Source organism: Sciurus carolinensis, chromosome 1 (assembly GCF_902686445.1).
Source record: "Sciurus carolinensis chromosome 1, mSciCar1.2, whole genome shotgun sequence".
Taxonomy (NCBI): domain Eukaryota; kingdom Metazoa; phylum Chordata; class Mammalia; order Rodentia; family Sciuridae; genus Sciurus; species Sciurus carolinensis.
In genome coordinates, this window is record NC_062213.1 from 200,356,448 (window position 1) to 200,372,381 (window position 15,934).

Sequence of the window (15,934 nt, forward strand, 5' to 3'; positions counted from 1 at the left end):
TCTCTGCTGTCAACACAGAGTCACAGCCTCATAAAAGCCGCTTTCCTCAAGGGGTTCAAAGGAGCTTATCCAAATATCCTGGGCCTGTCCTCTCCACCGACCTTGCCAGGGTAGAACCATGCGGTTTGGGAAGTAAACTTTGAAACAGACACACCCTCGGAATTACCTGACAGAGCAGGACGGGGTTAATAACCAAGTGGCCTCCTGACGAGACAGACTTGCCCTTGAAGTACTCTGCTCCGCGCTCACCATGCTGCGGAGGCAGGATTTACTGGGATGGTAGGTTAAGGTGAAGGACTAAAGTAGGTGAATTATTCTAAGAGGTCTTCCTGACGTGTGATAAAATCTTTCCCATTGTTACTCTGAGAAACCCAGTAAAAGTCAGGAGCAACCAAGGGGCTGACAACTACTGGCAGAAAGCCCGAGTGGAGTATCGCATTACAGTGGCTCCTTCAGCTTAATCCAAATTAATCCGCCATCACCGAGACGTGCTATTTACCAGCATCCTGATGGATCATCACTGTATTTTCAAACGAAACAGCACGTCAAGGGAATCGACCAGGTACAGGTGACTGAGTTGGTTAGGAGCATGCTCGAAGTCACCGAGGGTAAGAGGCAGGCAGGGTTTACGTTTTTGCAAATCTCTGCCTAGAGAACAGCTGCATTCTCTCATCTGCTTCTCCATTCAGTCTTGCAGTATCACATACTGTGCAGAGTCTGGAAAACTCCATTGTATCCTCATCAGAGAATATTACAGAAACTGCTGTGTACATATGAATTCATATACGAACATATAAATGTAGGCTTAATGTTATAGATCTGGGCTTCCACAGAGATCCCTAGACCAAATTTTGAGACCTGCTGTTCTAACAGGCTCCACATGTACAAATTCTGCGCTAATTAGAAATTACTATGTATTAGTGTAAGTCCACTAAGGACATGAATTAGCAACACTACTAACTTGACCTGAATTACATAAACTCAGTATAATAAAACACTATTTCTTTTAAAGTATACTGTGACAAAAATGTTTCACTAACTCAATCTTATTTTTCTCCAGTTGGATGAAATGCAAGAGATTTAGCAAGAATCCGTCTTTGAGAATATTAGATTAAGGTGAATTATAACCACCAAGTCCACCTTTCCCTCTCCCAAAGCTTACAAGCTTTACTTGAAATACAAAACTAAGTCTTTAATTCTCTGGTAGTCTGTAGCGAGGAAATATCTTACAGTCTGAAGGTCTCGAGAGCAGGGCATCTCAACTTGAACCTGGATTGTCTCCTTCAGGAAGATTCCAATTTCATCCTGGGCAAAGATGGACGATGCCATATGGGGAGCCATGAAAGACAAGCGGCAGTCACCCAAACCTAAATACAATTAAGTCCAGGGCCTCTGCTGAGGAGTTCCACACACGGCAAATGGCTCATCATCCTTCTTTAATGCACAAAATACACATTTTCCTCAGGAAGAACTACAGACCCAGTTCAAACCAAAGCCTCCAATGTGTATTTTAGGTGTGCTTAGGACTGGATATCACCCCGGAGTTTTGAAAAATGAATTCACTGAACACAGAAGGGACTGCATATTATGGTGGCTCGGTGGTTTGATTTTTCGATGGCAGAATCCAAGTCAGGGCTCCCACACTTTCTCCTCTACTTTCTTGTGACTGGCCCTGCTGACCAAGATACGGGGACTGGACATAAAGATGTATGTGCTTACACTGAGGTGATTTTTACTTCTGGGAGCAGGGTCACGCTGTTTCCATGAAGTCAGTCATCTCTGCATGCCAAAAATGGCAAAAATCAGACACTCTCCTTTCTAGAAACGATTATAATGTACCATGACCAAAAAAAAGTGTTTTTTCCCCCTAACAGATAATCTTGCATAAAAATGAGTCATGGGATTTCAGAAATGGAAAGGCTTTTCTCAAATACGTGTGTGCATGAACACACACGCTTGGTTTTTTTCCGGCAGCAGATCTGAGCTTGCCACAGTTCTGCTCTAATGAGGATGGCATTGTCTGGGGCCTCTGAGTGAAAGGGGTGCAGTATTTAGAGTTCAGCAAGAGGGAAGAAGTCTGTCTCAGAAAATAGGATTCTTCTGCTTGTGTTCCTGTGAGAGGAGTTTTAACTTATAAGGCATGAAGGCTGTTTCTTAAAAATATCTTACCCTGCAACTTCATTAGCATGATTTCAGACCCCAGTGAGACATCCATGGCCATGAACGCAGCTCCTGATGCTATTTCTTCTCCTGGCGTTGCTCAGGGAGACTGAGGAAGGGGAAATGACCCATCCACCGCCACAGTCTCTGGAAAGACCTGGTCTGGTGAGCTCAGGAGGTGAAGAGACACAGCTCTCTTACACCACAGGCAAGGCCAAAGGCAGATGATGTGGCAGCCATGGCCACTAGGTCCACTGTGCCCCCCACCCCAGCGGATAGCAGAGGTGAGCTTGACAGTCCTTCCCTTCAAGTGGATGAAGCGATCATGTTTTCATTTCATGCACACGGCATTCCATGGAGATGGACATGCTAACACTCTAGCTGCCACAAGCACAGATAGCTGTAAGCCCACACACAGACGTGCCCAAGGTGAGGCAGAGTCTCAAGGTCGCACACAGAACTAACCCCCGCTTTTCATCATTATGCATATGCACACCTATACTGATGCTTCCACAGTCTGCAGGACTCATCTGAAGTTCATTATAATTTGGATCTTCAATGTCCTCTGAAAAGCTCGTGGGTTAGGCTGCAGGAAGGGCAGAGGTGAAGTGATCAGCTTATGAGAGCTGTGACCTCCTCAGGGAACTAATCCACTTGAGGAGTAGTAACTTGAATGGTTCTGCTGAGTGGTAACTGTGGGCAGGTGGGGCATGACTAGAGGAAGCAGTCACTGGGGGTGCCCCTTGGGGTTTATATCTTGTCCTTGGCTCCTTGCTCTCTCTTTGCTTCCCAGCTACCATGAGCTGAGCAACTACTCCCTTTCACCATGAAGATCTGCCTCACCTCAGGCACAAAGCATGGCGTTGGCCGACTGTGGACTGAACCTTTGAAACCATGAGCCCAAAACGAACTTCTTTTCCTTGAGGCTGTTCTCACCAGGTGTTCTGGTCACAGTGATAAAAAGCTGTGTGCTCTAACTTCTTAAATGAGTGTGGGGCGGTAGCCACAGGATGACATGGTGCATATTCCTCATGGGGTCATTTTACTGAGTAGCAATTAAAAACATTTTTCTTATTAAAATAAACATGGAATAAAATAAAAAATTCATTTATAGTTTTAAGACAACAGGAATTCCCAAAGAAATGCTGGACTTGCTTTATGCCCAGAAACATTGGGTATGTCTACTCTCCTCTACCGCACAGGGCACACTGGTGGGAAAAGCTGAGGGCACCTGCGAATCCTCACACACGCTGACTTTCATTAGGTGTTGGCCCTGGAGCTCGCTAGCGGCTCACTGCAGACCCGCTCTGCTCGATGTGCTACTGCAACACCAAGTACAACACACAGCCGCTTTCAGGGCCGCAGAGTCAAAAGCAGAACCACCCAACTAGCCTGGAGAGCCAGTGGGAGCAAATCCCAAGTTCTCTCTGCTGACTTCTTTCCAACCTGTCCAACTGACCTCTTTCTTTCAAGTGCTAGTGACCACGAGAAGGTCTTAGCTCACTTGTCCTGAGAGTCACTGGGATGGTGCAGATGCTAAAAGGGCTTTTCCTTAAGAAAATTCACGTCAGTTTCACATCCAAGAGATCATTAATGGAAAGCTCATTAACGAATTTGGGGTGGGAGTGGTTTTACTGAAAAAGTCCAATATGCCCACCATAAATCTTTTCTGTGAAATCAACCCAGAGATTACTCAAAAGCTCTCAAGCAACTGGAATTTACATCTGCACACACAGTACAAGGGTCTGGGATTCCAGAACACTATCAGTGCTGATGGCTATATTCTTAAACACTGATCTATCATTATTCTTCAAATGCCCCCTTCCTCCTTATCTAACTTAAATAGGAGATAAGCTCAACACTCGTGGGCTTTTGCTAAATTAGTTTAAATATTTCAAGTTCTGCCAACTCCCATTTCTCCCTGCCTCTGTGAGTCTTGACTAAAAAGGTGAAGAAATGTTACGGAGGAAACACCTCAGGGCTGGCTCCATAAATCTTTGTCCACTACTTTCCTAACACGCCATGCAGCCCAAAGTCTGCAACCCCAGGAGAGGAGCACGCAGAGGCTGCCTCCTGCCCGGGCAGTGCTGCTTCCTGCAGTGGGGTGGCAGCTCCCAGGGCAGCTGTAGCATCCTACCAAGTTCCTCTCCAACGCCACCATCAGGTGCCACCACATTCTGCGGGGAACTGGGCCCTGGTGCATCTGGGTACCCTGCTGGGCCTGGCCTAACAGCCTAACCTCTCCACCTGGTGTCAAGGATGCCACAGTGGCTGCCTCTGTGCCACTCTCAACAGCTTTGCCTGGAACAGACAAATGTGGCCCAATACACAAGGACCAGAAGATGCAACCTGAGCCGGCAGAGCGCTGCTTTGGAAGGGGCCTCCTGTCTCGGTTCCAAGCCACATACTTGTGCCGTCCACACACGCAGAGGGGATGTTGGCCCACGACACCCATGTGAGGCCAAAGGCCCCACTGGCCTCCACCCTGCCTCCACCCCCACCTGCCCTCCCAAGAACCGTGAGAAGACCTGGGGAGAAGCGGGGTGGTGTCTCTTTGGAATGCCCGCACACTCCGACAGGGAGAGGAAAGGTGGAAGCACTTTAATCTGAAAGAACTTAGGAGGGGGTTCCTTACAAAGGAAATCATGTTCAGATAAACACAAAAAGGAGCCGGTGCTGCCACGACTTGGACGGTCACTGGGAGGAGCACCCCTCAGTGTCATGGCTTACTCGGCCATCCCCTACTGAAGACCTGAGCTGTCACTTGGAAGAGCTATACAAAGGAAGTGGAGTCTCTTCCCGCAGAGACGCAGAGGCAGGACTCTGGGACTCTTGGGTTCCGTTCCTGGCGTGGTCCCTGGGCTCAGGTCAGCCCTCGGTCAGAATCTCACTTCTAATCCCTTCAAATCATTTGTTAGTCCCTGTTGTCTAAACAGTGGGGAAAAACCCTGAGTAACACCCCTGGAGCCTGTTCAATCGACCAGGATGGCTGGAGAGGATTAAACCTCACTTCCAGGAAGCCCAGAAAAGCTCCCTCGGGGAGAACCAGTGTGACCCTAGGAGAGGACAGCAATGTGCCCTGGCGGCTGGAACGTTCTCCACCTGTGGGGAGCTCGGCTCCTCTGATGCGATCTGAAAAGAGTAGGGCTTCCACATTAAAGTGACGCTAGTTGGGCTTCAAACTCCTGAGAGGTATGACAGACAGACAGGTATATTTATCTCCAATTTACACATGAAAAAACTTAGAGCGAGGCCAAGAGATGTGACCAAGGGCCCAGAGCTAATAAGCAAGGGGGTTGGGACTCTGACCCACTGCTTTCCGGGTCAAGTGCTCTTTCTCTGTAACACATGGCTCCTCATTAATAACCTGGACCTGGACAAATGGACTGAAGAACCTGGTGAAAGGGCTGTTGCTTAAGCCTTCAGAAGAATCAGGAATGCTTTTTCTGGGCAATAAAGGATACTGTGAGCCACTTAGGCCCCCATTAGCATGGATGGCAGCTGCCCCGCCCCCATCTGGTAATGTCCACTATGGCTCTTACACTTACTGGCACCTCCAGGAAGTGAGAGGACAGGTAGAGGCTTAATTCCCCTCCTCTGAGCTTCCAGGTCTACAGGCCCACGTGCTCCTCACTGAGCACCGCAGCTTTTGTTTCTAGAGGAGTCAATGGCCGGGCAGATAGCAATTCCAGGAAATCTCAGTTCGACCTCACTGGCCTGCCCTACTGCTCGCCCGCCCTGCGGCAAGCTGCACAGCTCTCGGGTAGCTGGCCGCCCAAGCCTTCAGTGGGCTGCAGTGAAGAATGGCCAGCACTGTTAGTGGCTTCATGAGGTGTAGCTCTAGGAAGCATCTTCAAAGAAGGACATATCTCTGCTGCCAAGATCTTGATAATGCTAAGGTGGCAGGCTGGGGGGACCAGGGAAGAAAATGTGGTGCTGGTGAAGCCACAGAGTCACGGCAGGCTCGGCGCGATCACACTACGGAGAACAGAAGGCGGAGATCTCCAGTTGGCAGAATTGCTGCAAAGCCTTCTATGCCCTGGTATCCACGAGACGTGTCCATGGAGGGGCAGCTAGGCCTGGGTGGGGTGGCTGGGCTCGCTTCAGGAGGTGGGCTGGGTCTGAATCTGGCTCTTCCACCTCCAGCTGTGTGGCTGTGGACGGGCCATGATCTCCCGGCATGTCTTGTTGTCATTTATAAGTGAAGTACAAGGTCACACGAGACTGGTCATGGCAAGGACTGGCATGTGGTCAGTGAGCAGGTCCTTCTGTTTGGTGCCCGCGTGGTTCCCTGGGATGTCGTACCCCTTGTACCTGGTCAACCCCCGGAGATCACTTCCCCAGGAAAGCCTGTCTTGGCTCCCCTGCCTTCGGGCCAGCTGCCCTCCTCCTCCCTTGTACCCTCTCTAGTCAGAGGTCTCTCCCCACCCTCTAATCACCTGTCATTTATCACAACTTTGGCAAATAATTATTTATATGGCTGTCTTGTGTGGCTGCTCTGATGGATCATAAATTCTCTGAGGCTGTGGACAGTCTTGTTTCCTGCTCTATTCCCAGTTCAGAGTTCATGGGAAATTTTCAATCAAAACTTACTGCCTGGAAATGACAAATGAGAGATATACACTGACTGGCACTAAGTCAAACCTTCTGTGGCAATGCTGGACAACTTGTACAAATGACAAGAACACCTTTATATCTGCAGTTGCCGTGGCTACACTACTTGAGCTCCTAAAAAGAGTACAACAGTGCATCAAGACAGTCAAACCAGCAACTTACACAGTTCCAGCTGAGAGTTCGCTTGTGCCAACGACACTAACAGTAACAGGACAAGAGAATCCATTAAACTTTTAAAACATGTACTCCAAGTCTTTTCTGAACAAATAAGTCAATCCCTTGACTGCTGGGGATTTTAAGAACCTGGATGACTCCCTGGTAATTCTTTAGGGGTCTTGGATTTTGCTTATACTTCTGTAGGTCTCGTCTTAACAAAATTTTGGAGGTGGACTTCTTGGGCTTTGAGAAGAAACAAATAACTAACTGAAGATCATTTTGAAGCCTCCACACTGCCTGATCCTTCCACAAATACACAGATGCCTCAAAATACTCTCAGTGTTGTTTCAGCTTTGTATCTGAGAATAGAATGTAACGTAACTAAAGCAAACACTACAGACCCCTTTTTAAAAGGCAGCTGCTTCCAGATGGAAGACACTGTGGCAAGACATGTCGCATGGTCCCTGCCTACAGGGTTAAACAAGTCCCCTACTGCAGCAATGTGTCACTGGTGAGGTCTCCTGTGGCAGACAAATGGATTCATTTTAATTGGGGGTGATTTCACCTCAAATCCTATTTAAGGGAGAGACAGGGTGTGGACACGGCCCAGGTCCCGGGCATTCTAAGAGGGCACACTAACTCACTCAGGGAACATCCATTATCTAGGCAGCAACAAAATTCTTCTGGGCTTAAGTTGAGTCCAGCTTGGCTGGGAACGACGACACTCATTATGCCCTCCGTTGATAAGAATTCCCAATTAGTCACTCAGGCAAGGGAAGCTAAAAGAGGCCACTGAAAAGCAGAGCTAAGTTAGTGACTGGGTTCTCTGGGGTGTGGAGCTGTGCAGGCCATCTGATTTCCAGTTTCAGCTGGTGTTAAGACAAGACAGCAACCCACAGCAGAACTGCCAACCTGCTGGGGGCGGGGGAAGGCTGGCTGGGATCAGCTCTTTTTTAAGGAGTTTGGAAGACTAGCTGGCACTTTCAAGCAGAAGGAAAACTAAGAAAGAACAACCCGTGTGGTAAGCGGCAACTGCATGGACTCTGGAACCAGGCCATGGGCATACGAGCAAGGATCACCAGCCTAGGACCTCAGGGTTTTCTTCATGGGCACATGCAGGTTGATTTAGCTTGGTGCCTGGGGAAGTTCGTGATGATATAGTCCTACTTCTGATTCTCTAGAAACCAACACAGTACAATACCCACCTACCTACCTACCTACCTTTGGAAAAAATTCGTGCCACATTTTTGGGCCTCTTTCCACGTATTTGCATCAGGCAGGTCAGAAATTGCAGTTGCAAGTACTCAGATTAAAACCACACAGCAAAGGCAGAAATGTGTGCTCACACACTCGTGTGGCTCAGCAGCAGCAGCAGACCCAGCTGTAAATTGCAAATCCACTCCCCCATGACCACTGACCTGGGGCCACTGAGCGTGGCTGTGTCTCTCACCGCCTGGGCTGTTTCAGATGCAAAATCCAGGGCGCCTGCCACTGGCTTGGTCACAGTGCCAACGAGCCCTTTCCCGAGGCCAGAAATGAAACCGCTGACGCCCCCTTCAGTTTTCACACCTTCCACCGTGGAGGTTATGACACTGGTCAGGCCTCCAATGATACCTAGCAAAAGAGACAAGGGCTACTGTCACCTGGCTAAGGACAACAGCAAGAGCATTTAAAGCCAAACTCCTCAGTTCCTTGCACTGGGAATGACACTTCAAGGGCATTTTGTTAATCTCTTGGTCAGACAGGCAAGAGACAGGGAGCCCAATGGAGGTGCCCCTTAGGTCCGGCACCAGAGGACACACATTACAGGTTGGCCAGAAGTAAAGTGTGCTTCAGTTTAGAAATTCAAAGAAAAAGCTGGAAGGTTAACAGTGGCCATTTTTCAATTCCAGAGCGTGGATAGGCAACTCTGAGAAGATGCAGAGTACAATTAAATCCATGAGAGACTAGAAATTGTGTCCGTGAGGAAAGGCTGAAGAGTTGGGATCCCATGAAAGGTAAGGCAGAGGGACAGCAGAAAAGACACCTGTTCAGTTTTCCAAGAATACTCTGTGACTGGCAAACGCCATCGAATGTTTGCAATGGGGAAAAACTATCCGCACTGTGCTGGGCTCAGCTATAAGCAATCGTAGTGAACAATGAAGCCTTCATAAGGGGCGCCCCCAAGAGCTGCCAAATCCAGCTAGAACTCTCTCAATGGGCACTTCAAAAGACCAGCCTAGGTCAAAAAGACATTCTAAGGCATTTGAAAATTGGCGGTGATGACTGAAACAGCCTCCGAAGGGACCAGAAATGGGCAGAGGTTGCAGGAGCTGTGGGGAGGCAGTGGTGTCCGGGGACCATTTCTAGGACTGGTGCCAGGGATACTCAGGATGTTTACCGCTGACAGCGGGGTGTGAGGGTGCTCTCTGGACTCTCCAGCTCTAGTGAGACAGATTGGGAAAGGAAACTCCTTGGGCGAGAACGCACTAACAGTCCACAGCGTTCCTTGTGGATCTGGGTCCATTTGCTGCAGTGAGTGCTATCCCCTCCCAACGTTTCAAGCGAAGATCTTGGCAGAGCACGGACAACGAGTTCAGGCCAGGCCCCAGAGACCAACGCCAGGAACCTGGGCAAGCACACCTCCCGGTTTCACACGAAGGAGGCTGGGTGGCTCTGTTCTGGTTATCTTCCTAAAGAAGAATCTCACTGAAGGCCACTGTTTTCACATAACCCAGAGCTCACAGGGTCCCCTTTGGAAGAGGCCATGGTTCTAGGCCCTATGGCTCCTGGAGAGGCTGTGGATATCATCTGCATAATCCTGGTTGGAGGTGATTCTGTATCCTCAAGCAAATCACTCATCTTCTCAGTACATGAACGTATTCATCTAAAAATACATGCCCTCACCATCCAGCAAGGATGCCGGACAGATAATAGCACTCAGACACAGTAAATTTTATTCTTTAAAACAGCCCTCAATTGTCACTGTACTGATATTACAGTTCATAAAGAATGGCTACATCTTTAATGTTAAACGATTACTCAAAGTCAACTTTAGTCTATACAGAGATCAAGTTCAGCCAAATTGTCCTTCTGTCCTAACGCCTCCCTAGGAGCTGCTCTTCTCACAGCCAAACAATCTCAGGGAGAGTAAAGGTACTGTGACCCAAAGCTTGCCACTGGGAAAGCTGATGAACAAACTGCAATAAACACAGTGTCCTAAACATAAACAGACATGATTTTCATTATCTATATTCCCTCTTCTTCCTCCAAATGTAGACAGGCATGACTGATCGGGCTCGATATGACTTTGAGGGTTTGAGGCGATTCCTAAGGATCTGTGTGAACAGTTCAATTACCCCCACTACTGAGCAGGAGCTGCATGCAGGTCAGGCAAGGCCCGCAGGCACGAGCAGGCTCAGCTCTCAGGTGCTTACTGCCCACCAGAGTGCACCACACACACAGCCGACCTACACTGCCAACGTGCAACCTCACGGCTCTCACTGCGGAGGGGAGCTGGGAAACGTCACCTGAGTTGGACTCTCAGGGTGAAGAGGATTTTCACAGGCAAGGAAGTGTGGCAGAGGCAGGGTGAGCAGGACTGAGTGAGCGAGCACCTGAAGCACATTTTGGGAGCCATGCTTGGCTGTGTGGGGCTGGGGGACGGTGGTGGAAGGACTAACTGGGTCTATGTTTCAAGGGCCTTGAATGCCAAACTCAGAAGTTGCTGAGAAAAATACAACAAAAAGCAAGTGAGTTGGAATCAAGATGGAATCAGAGTATTAAGAGCTAGAATTCAGCAGGGCACAGTGGCACATGCCTGTAATCCCAGTGGCTCGGGAGGCTGAGGCAAGAGGATTGGGAGTTCAAAGCCAGCCTCAGCGACTTATCAAGGCCCTCAGTGAGACCTGTCTCAGGATGTGGCTCAGTGGTTAAGTGCCCCTGGGTTCAACTCCTGGTACCAAAACAAAACAAAAGCAGGACTTCAAATTCAGAGAGGACAGGTCTACGCCATCAATGCCATCGCCTAGCTCCTGTGGACACGTGAGTCTGCAATCCCTGAAGGTGCTTCTATACGGGCCACATCGGCCTGTCAACTTCACGCTGCAAGGTCTTGGGAGGGATGTCGCTGAGCAGAGGGCAGTACTGCACGGCAGTTCTGGACTCCAGGGCGCGGGTGACAACACCCGATGACACCTGAGGAGCAGAAGAGCACGCGGTGCTCGGGGTGAGCAGCACCTCTCCAGCTGCCACACTTCCGCTGCCAGCTTCCTTCTCCCTCAGCACACGGCGGGTGTGAGGCCTCTCTTCCTAGTCCAGTGGCAGGCGACTTACCGTGAGCCAGGCCGTGGATGCCGGCCACCAGGTGCTCCCCGCTTGTGGCGGCGTGGTACCGGATGTACTCCCTCTCTGACTGATGCCGACTGTCCATGGTCTTCCCCAAGCCATCTGATAACGTCCCCGCAAACTGCAGAGAACCAGAAACAAGAAGAGTTCTAAAGCTCGGCACTACTTTTACTATTTTGATTATTTTAAATAAAAACCTTCCCTTGCTCCTAGTTATGATTCAGTAAATACTAATTACAGAGAGAGATTGATTTCTGAATTATGAATGACTGTCTGCTCCACAGCAGAGTGGCTCTCAAACACTGGACAGATACGAGCTGGGGGTGGCTGATGCTGGGGGAAAACCAGGCCTGAAAAGCCACTACTAAAAGTCCTAACGACACTCAGTTTCCACAGTAAAGATGGGGCATCTCTAATTCAAACATCCAAAATCCAAAATGTTCTAAAACGTGACCTGAGCCCTGATATGACAGGACATGTGGGAAATTCCACATCGGACCTCATGTTGGGGGTGGAGTCAGAACACAGGTGCTCCAAACATACCCTACAAAGTTAGCTTGCAGTGACGTGCCTAAGATGCATACGAACCATAAATGGATTCCGTGGTCAGACGTGGGTCCCATCCCCAGGATCTTATTCATATGCAAATATTCCAGATTTGGGAAAAACCCAAATCAAAAGACCTATGGTCCCAAGCAATTCAGATAAGGGATATCCAACCTGTAGTACTAACAAATTTACTGAGAGAGAGAGAGAGAGAGAGAGAGAGAGAGAGAGAGAGAGAGAGAGACACACACACACAGAGGGAGGGGAGATGGTATAACAAAATGACCAGTGACCTGTGGGGAGGAGAGTGAGATTTGGGATTCTGCCATGGTAGGACACAGGTCCTTCACTTTAACAGTCAATTGGACTCTAAACAGGAAATAGATCAGATTACTGCTTTAGGGTTTTGTATTGAGGGGTGGCTAAGGATGTATGTAGCTCAGTGCTACATCCCATGTGGGCCCCTATGTGATGCGCTAGGTTCAGTCCCAAGCATCATGAAAATAAATGATATAAAATTTAAAAACGGGAGAGATTAACCTCCCTTAAGTAGTGCCTTCTTTCACTCATTCGCCAACTCCATATGAGGTGCCAAGCCCCAACTGTCAAGAGTAAAAAGGAAGTAGATGGAAAGATTTAACAGGGGAGGACCCCTTTCACAGGCCCAGCAGACTTGAACTCATGGCTTCAAATGCAAACCCATCCGCCCCCACAAGTCGGAGGATTTTATTTATCCTAGCATACTTTAACCAGAGAAGCTGTCTCACCCATCAAAGCTGGATAAAAAGGACATAAAACTCTGTTTTGTCACAAGGCAATTTAAAAAGGTTTAAAGTGACAGTTAATAAACCACAGGGTACTTATCCTCATCATTCAGGCATAAAAAGAGAAGGATATCAAATATATAATTAACCTTCTCAGGAAGAATCTACCAAAACAAGAGGTGTAAGTGCCAATGACCCAGGACTAACCTTTCAGAAAACTCACAGGAATGTCACTTAGATACAAGCTCACAGAGCACTGGGGGCAAGCGGTCTGCCTGGGGACCAGTACCAGGGCCCGGGTGGGCCATCTGTTCTGATCTGGGGAGGGGTGGTGCCGAACTCGGGTCAGTCTGCCCTGGAAACGGTCAGTCCTGAGGCTTCCAGACATTGGTGACAGAAAGCTGGGTGGGTGGTGGCTCCTGCAGTGAGCAAGGGGACACCCAATCCTTCCACTCAGCCCAAGGCCATCTCCGCCAAGGGCGGCGATCACTGACCTCTCTGGAAATCCAAGCTGCCTCGTCCGTTACTTGTCTGCTTTTCTGCCCTGCCTTTTCCAGAACGCTGTCTACCTAGAGTCAATGACAGTCAAACTGACAGTTTCTTCAGGCCAGTGAGAGGCGCCAGGGGATGTCACGAAGGCAGGACCATGGATCCTAGGTCAGGGACCCCATCTAAGTGCCACCAACTGGCTCCTGGGCGTTCTCTGTAGCGACCCAAGGAGGATGGGTGAGATGACCTGCCAGACCACTCTTCCCTCCAAAAGCTAGGGTCTTCCACCTGCTCCTCTGCTTCCTCACTTTTTTATGTTTTTGGAGGCAGGGTTTTACTAAGTTGCCCAGGATGGAGCTGAACTCCTGACCCTCCTGCCTCGACCACCTGAGAAAGCAGGGTTAAGGTCCACTCCTGGGCCTGGCCGTGTGCATCACCTTTGCCATGGAAAGGTGTCTATGCCCAGGCAACTTCCTATAGGACTGCTTTCTGCTTGAATCCCCACTCCTCTGTCTATAAAAACATTGCTTGTCAAGCAAACTAGACTGGACCTTTGTTACTTGTGAGTAAAAAGTTAAGGCTACAAAGATATTAGCAGGCAACCATAATAAAAGTTTTCTCCCTCGGAAATGTAGCTTTGAGAACCGAAAATTTGAGTACATATTGGAATCTATGACCCAACCAACTGTATTGATGGGAGGTGAATCTGACCTTACTAGGAGAGACATTTTACAGGAACTAAACCAAAGCCAGAGAGATGACAGATGTAGTGACCAAAGCAGGGCTTGATCCAGTCCTCTAAATCTGAGTACTGGATCCAGGCCACCACACAAAAGTGACCTCCTTTTACTGTGGGGCCTTTACATAGTCCTCCTTAATCCCACATCTCATTCCCTACCTCAGAGGGCAGCTAAGCCACACCCCCTCGCTGGCTCCTGCCACAGCCTAAGGAAGCAGAGGGAGGGGTTCCAGCAGCACCCATGTGGGTGCCCTCTGGCCTTGATCTTTGCTGAGGCTGGGAAGCATTATTTTGCCCACATCATCAACTTTGAAATTTAGCATCAAAACAGAGCAGATACACAAGGCCCTGGGTTCGATCCCCAGCACCGCAAAAAAAAAAAAAAAAAAAAAACAGAGCAGATACCCACAAAAGCTACAAGGTTATGCAGAGGGGGTTTGATCAATCCAGGACATCCTTCACCCCACCCCCAAATTGTCTCATGACAAATGAAGCCCAGAGGCAGATGTTCAGATTATTCGGACAGTGGAGAAACAAATCCCCGAGGCCCTGGTGAAGAGGCTGAACCGTCAAGGTGTGCCCAGGTACAACCCAGCCACATAGCCCGTTGGTAGACCAGCAGGGTGCAGAGCCCCCCTGCGCAGCCCACAGACTGGCAACGAGAAGTCAGAAGTGGTTCTGCCTCCTGCCATTAAGCCCAGATAGGTATGTGGTGTCACAGAAGATAATCACACCTGAGCTTGAATTCTGACTGTGACACTTAAAAGTTTCCATTGCCTTGTCTTCAAAACAGGGATCAACATGTTACCTCCAAGGATGCCACAGAGTTGGATATGTGTGCGAGGCACTCAGCGCAGATGATCCGTAACCGACATTCAATAAAATGCTGCCTGAACCTCTGCTAAACAGGAATAACTGGACTCCTCAGGGCTGGCGAGGCGTCTGGCCTGGGGCTCCACCAGGGGGTGGAAGCTGTCTGCCTGCAGAGGGGCCTAAAGGTACCAGAGCAGGGCGTGCACTGACACTCAGGATGGGAACGTGCCTGGCAGCTGGGAGGTAATATGTAGATAATCTGTCACCTGCTGGCCATAAACAGTACCTGTATACCAGAAGGGCATTTGTAGAGGGTTAAGTCAATCAAATTCATTCTGTAGCAAGTTCAAGTTCACAAAATACTTTAGGCCTGAAGTGAATGTTGTCCTAGCTAAGATGAAAGGCTCCAAGGAACAGAATGTCCTTCAGAAAACCTGCTGCTGCTCTTGCAAAGACAATGACTTCCCCCTTCTTTTGCTGAAGGACGCGTCAATACTCGCTGCCCTTATGAATTCTGGCCACAGTCCAAAGTCATTAATTTCTATAAGGCACTATTTTCAGCAATGGGGTAAAAACCTCAGAAGTACTTGAAGATGCCAATTCTCCTGAATAGCTAAAACACTGTGTGTCAACACCCAATCTTCCAAAACCAATCCCATTGTCCATTCAAACAGAGGCACTGCAAATTAGCTGGGGTTTGGGGCCTGGCTCTGAACAGCTGGTATTATAAAACCCAAATTCAAGTAGATGCTGGAATGGCATAAGGAAAAACATTCACACTGTGTCCTTCTGTTCTGTCCTGTCCGTCTTCCCAGCCCTTTTATGCTACTCAGCAAGCATGGGGTGCCAGTGGTGCTTGGCCAGTGTAACAGGAGCTGAGCTGGAGCGTCTCCCCTTCTCCCAGGCTCCTCTTTCACAGTTATTTACCTAATGGAAATTTCCTCTTTAATATCCTTGCTCCACTGAGTAAATGCTGGTGACAGTATCTTCCTTGTCACCAGAGCAGATGGTGACCATGTATCACAGGAAAAGAGAAGTGACAGGACTCTAGCACAGGGGAGAAGTCTTGTATTTGTCCAAGTGCAAAGCTGAACAGCTGCGAGTCAGCTTCCAGCACAGCTCTGATCCCATCGGCCTGGCCTGTGAAAAGCCCCACTGGAGCACAGACCACCAGGAAAGTCACGGACACGCTGTGCCTGTAAGTCAAGCTGCTGTGAGCCACATGGCACCAAGGTGGCACTGGACAGGCAGGAGCCGAGGAGCCCAACCTTCCTGCTGCGTGCTAACCGTGCACCCTGGAGGAAGCCACTCGACCCGCCTGAACCTC

The 15,934-nt window shown here is 49.0% G+C and overlaps 1 protein-coding gene across 8 annotated transcripts in view; it reads right to left on the reverse strand.

The window, feature by feature from the left end:
* Vps13d (vacuolar protein sorting 13 homolog D) overlaps positions 1-15,934 on the reverse strand; it is a 243,477-nt gene that overhangs the window by 35,215 nt on the left and 192,328 nt on the right. For all 8 annotated transcript variants that reach the window (XM_047517550.1, XM_047517527.1, XM_047517519.1 and 5 more), the window contains 2 exons: positions 11,245-11,377; positions 8,349-8,544 (listed from right to left, as the gene is read on the reverse strand). In XM_047517550.1, coding sequence (XP_047373506.1) covers positions 8,349-8,544; positions 11,245-11,377 — 329 coding nt within the window. The remainder of the gene's footprint in view (positions 1-8,348; positions 8,545-11,244; positions 11,378-15,934) is intronic.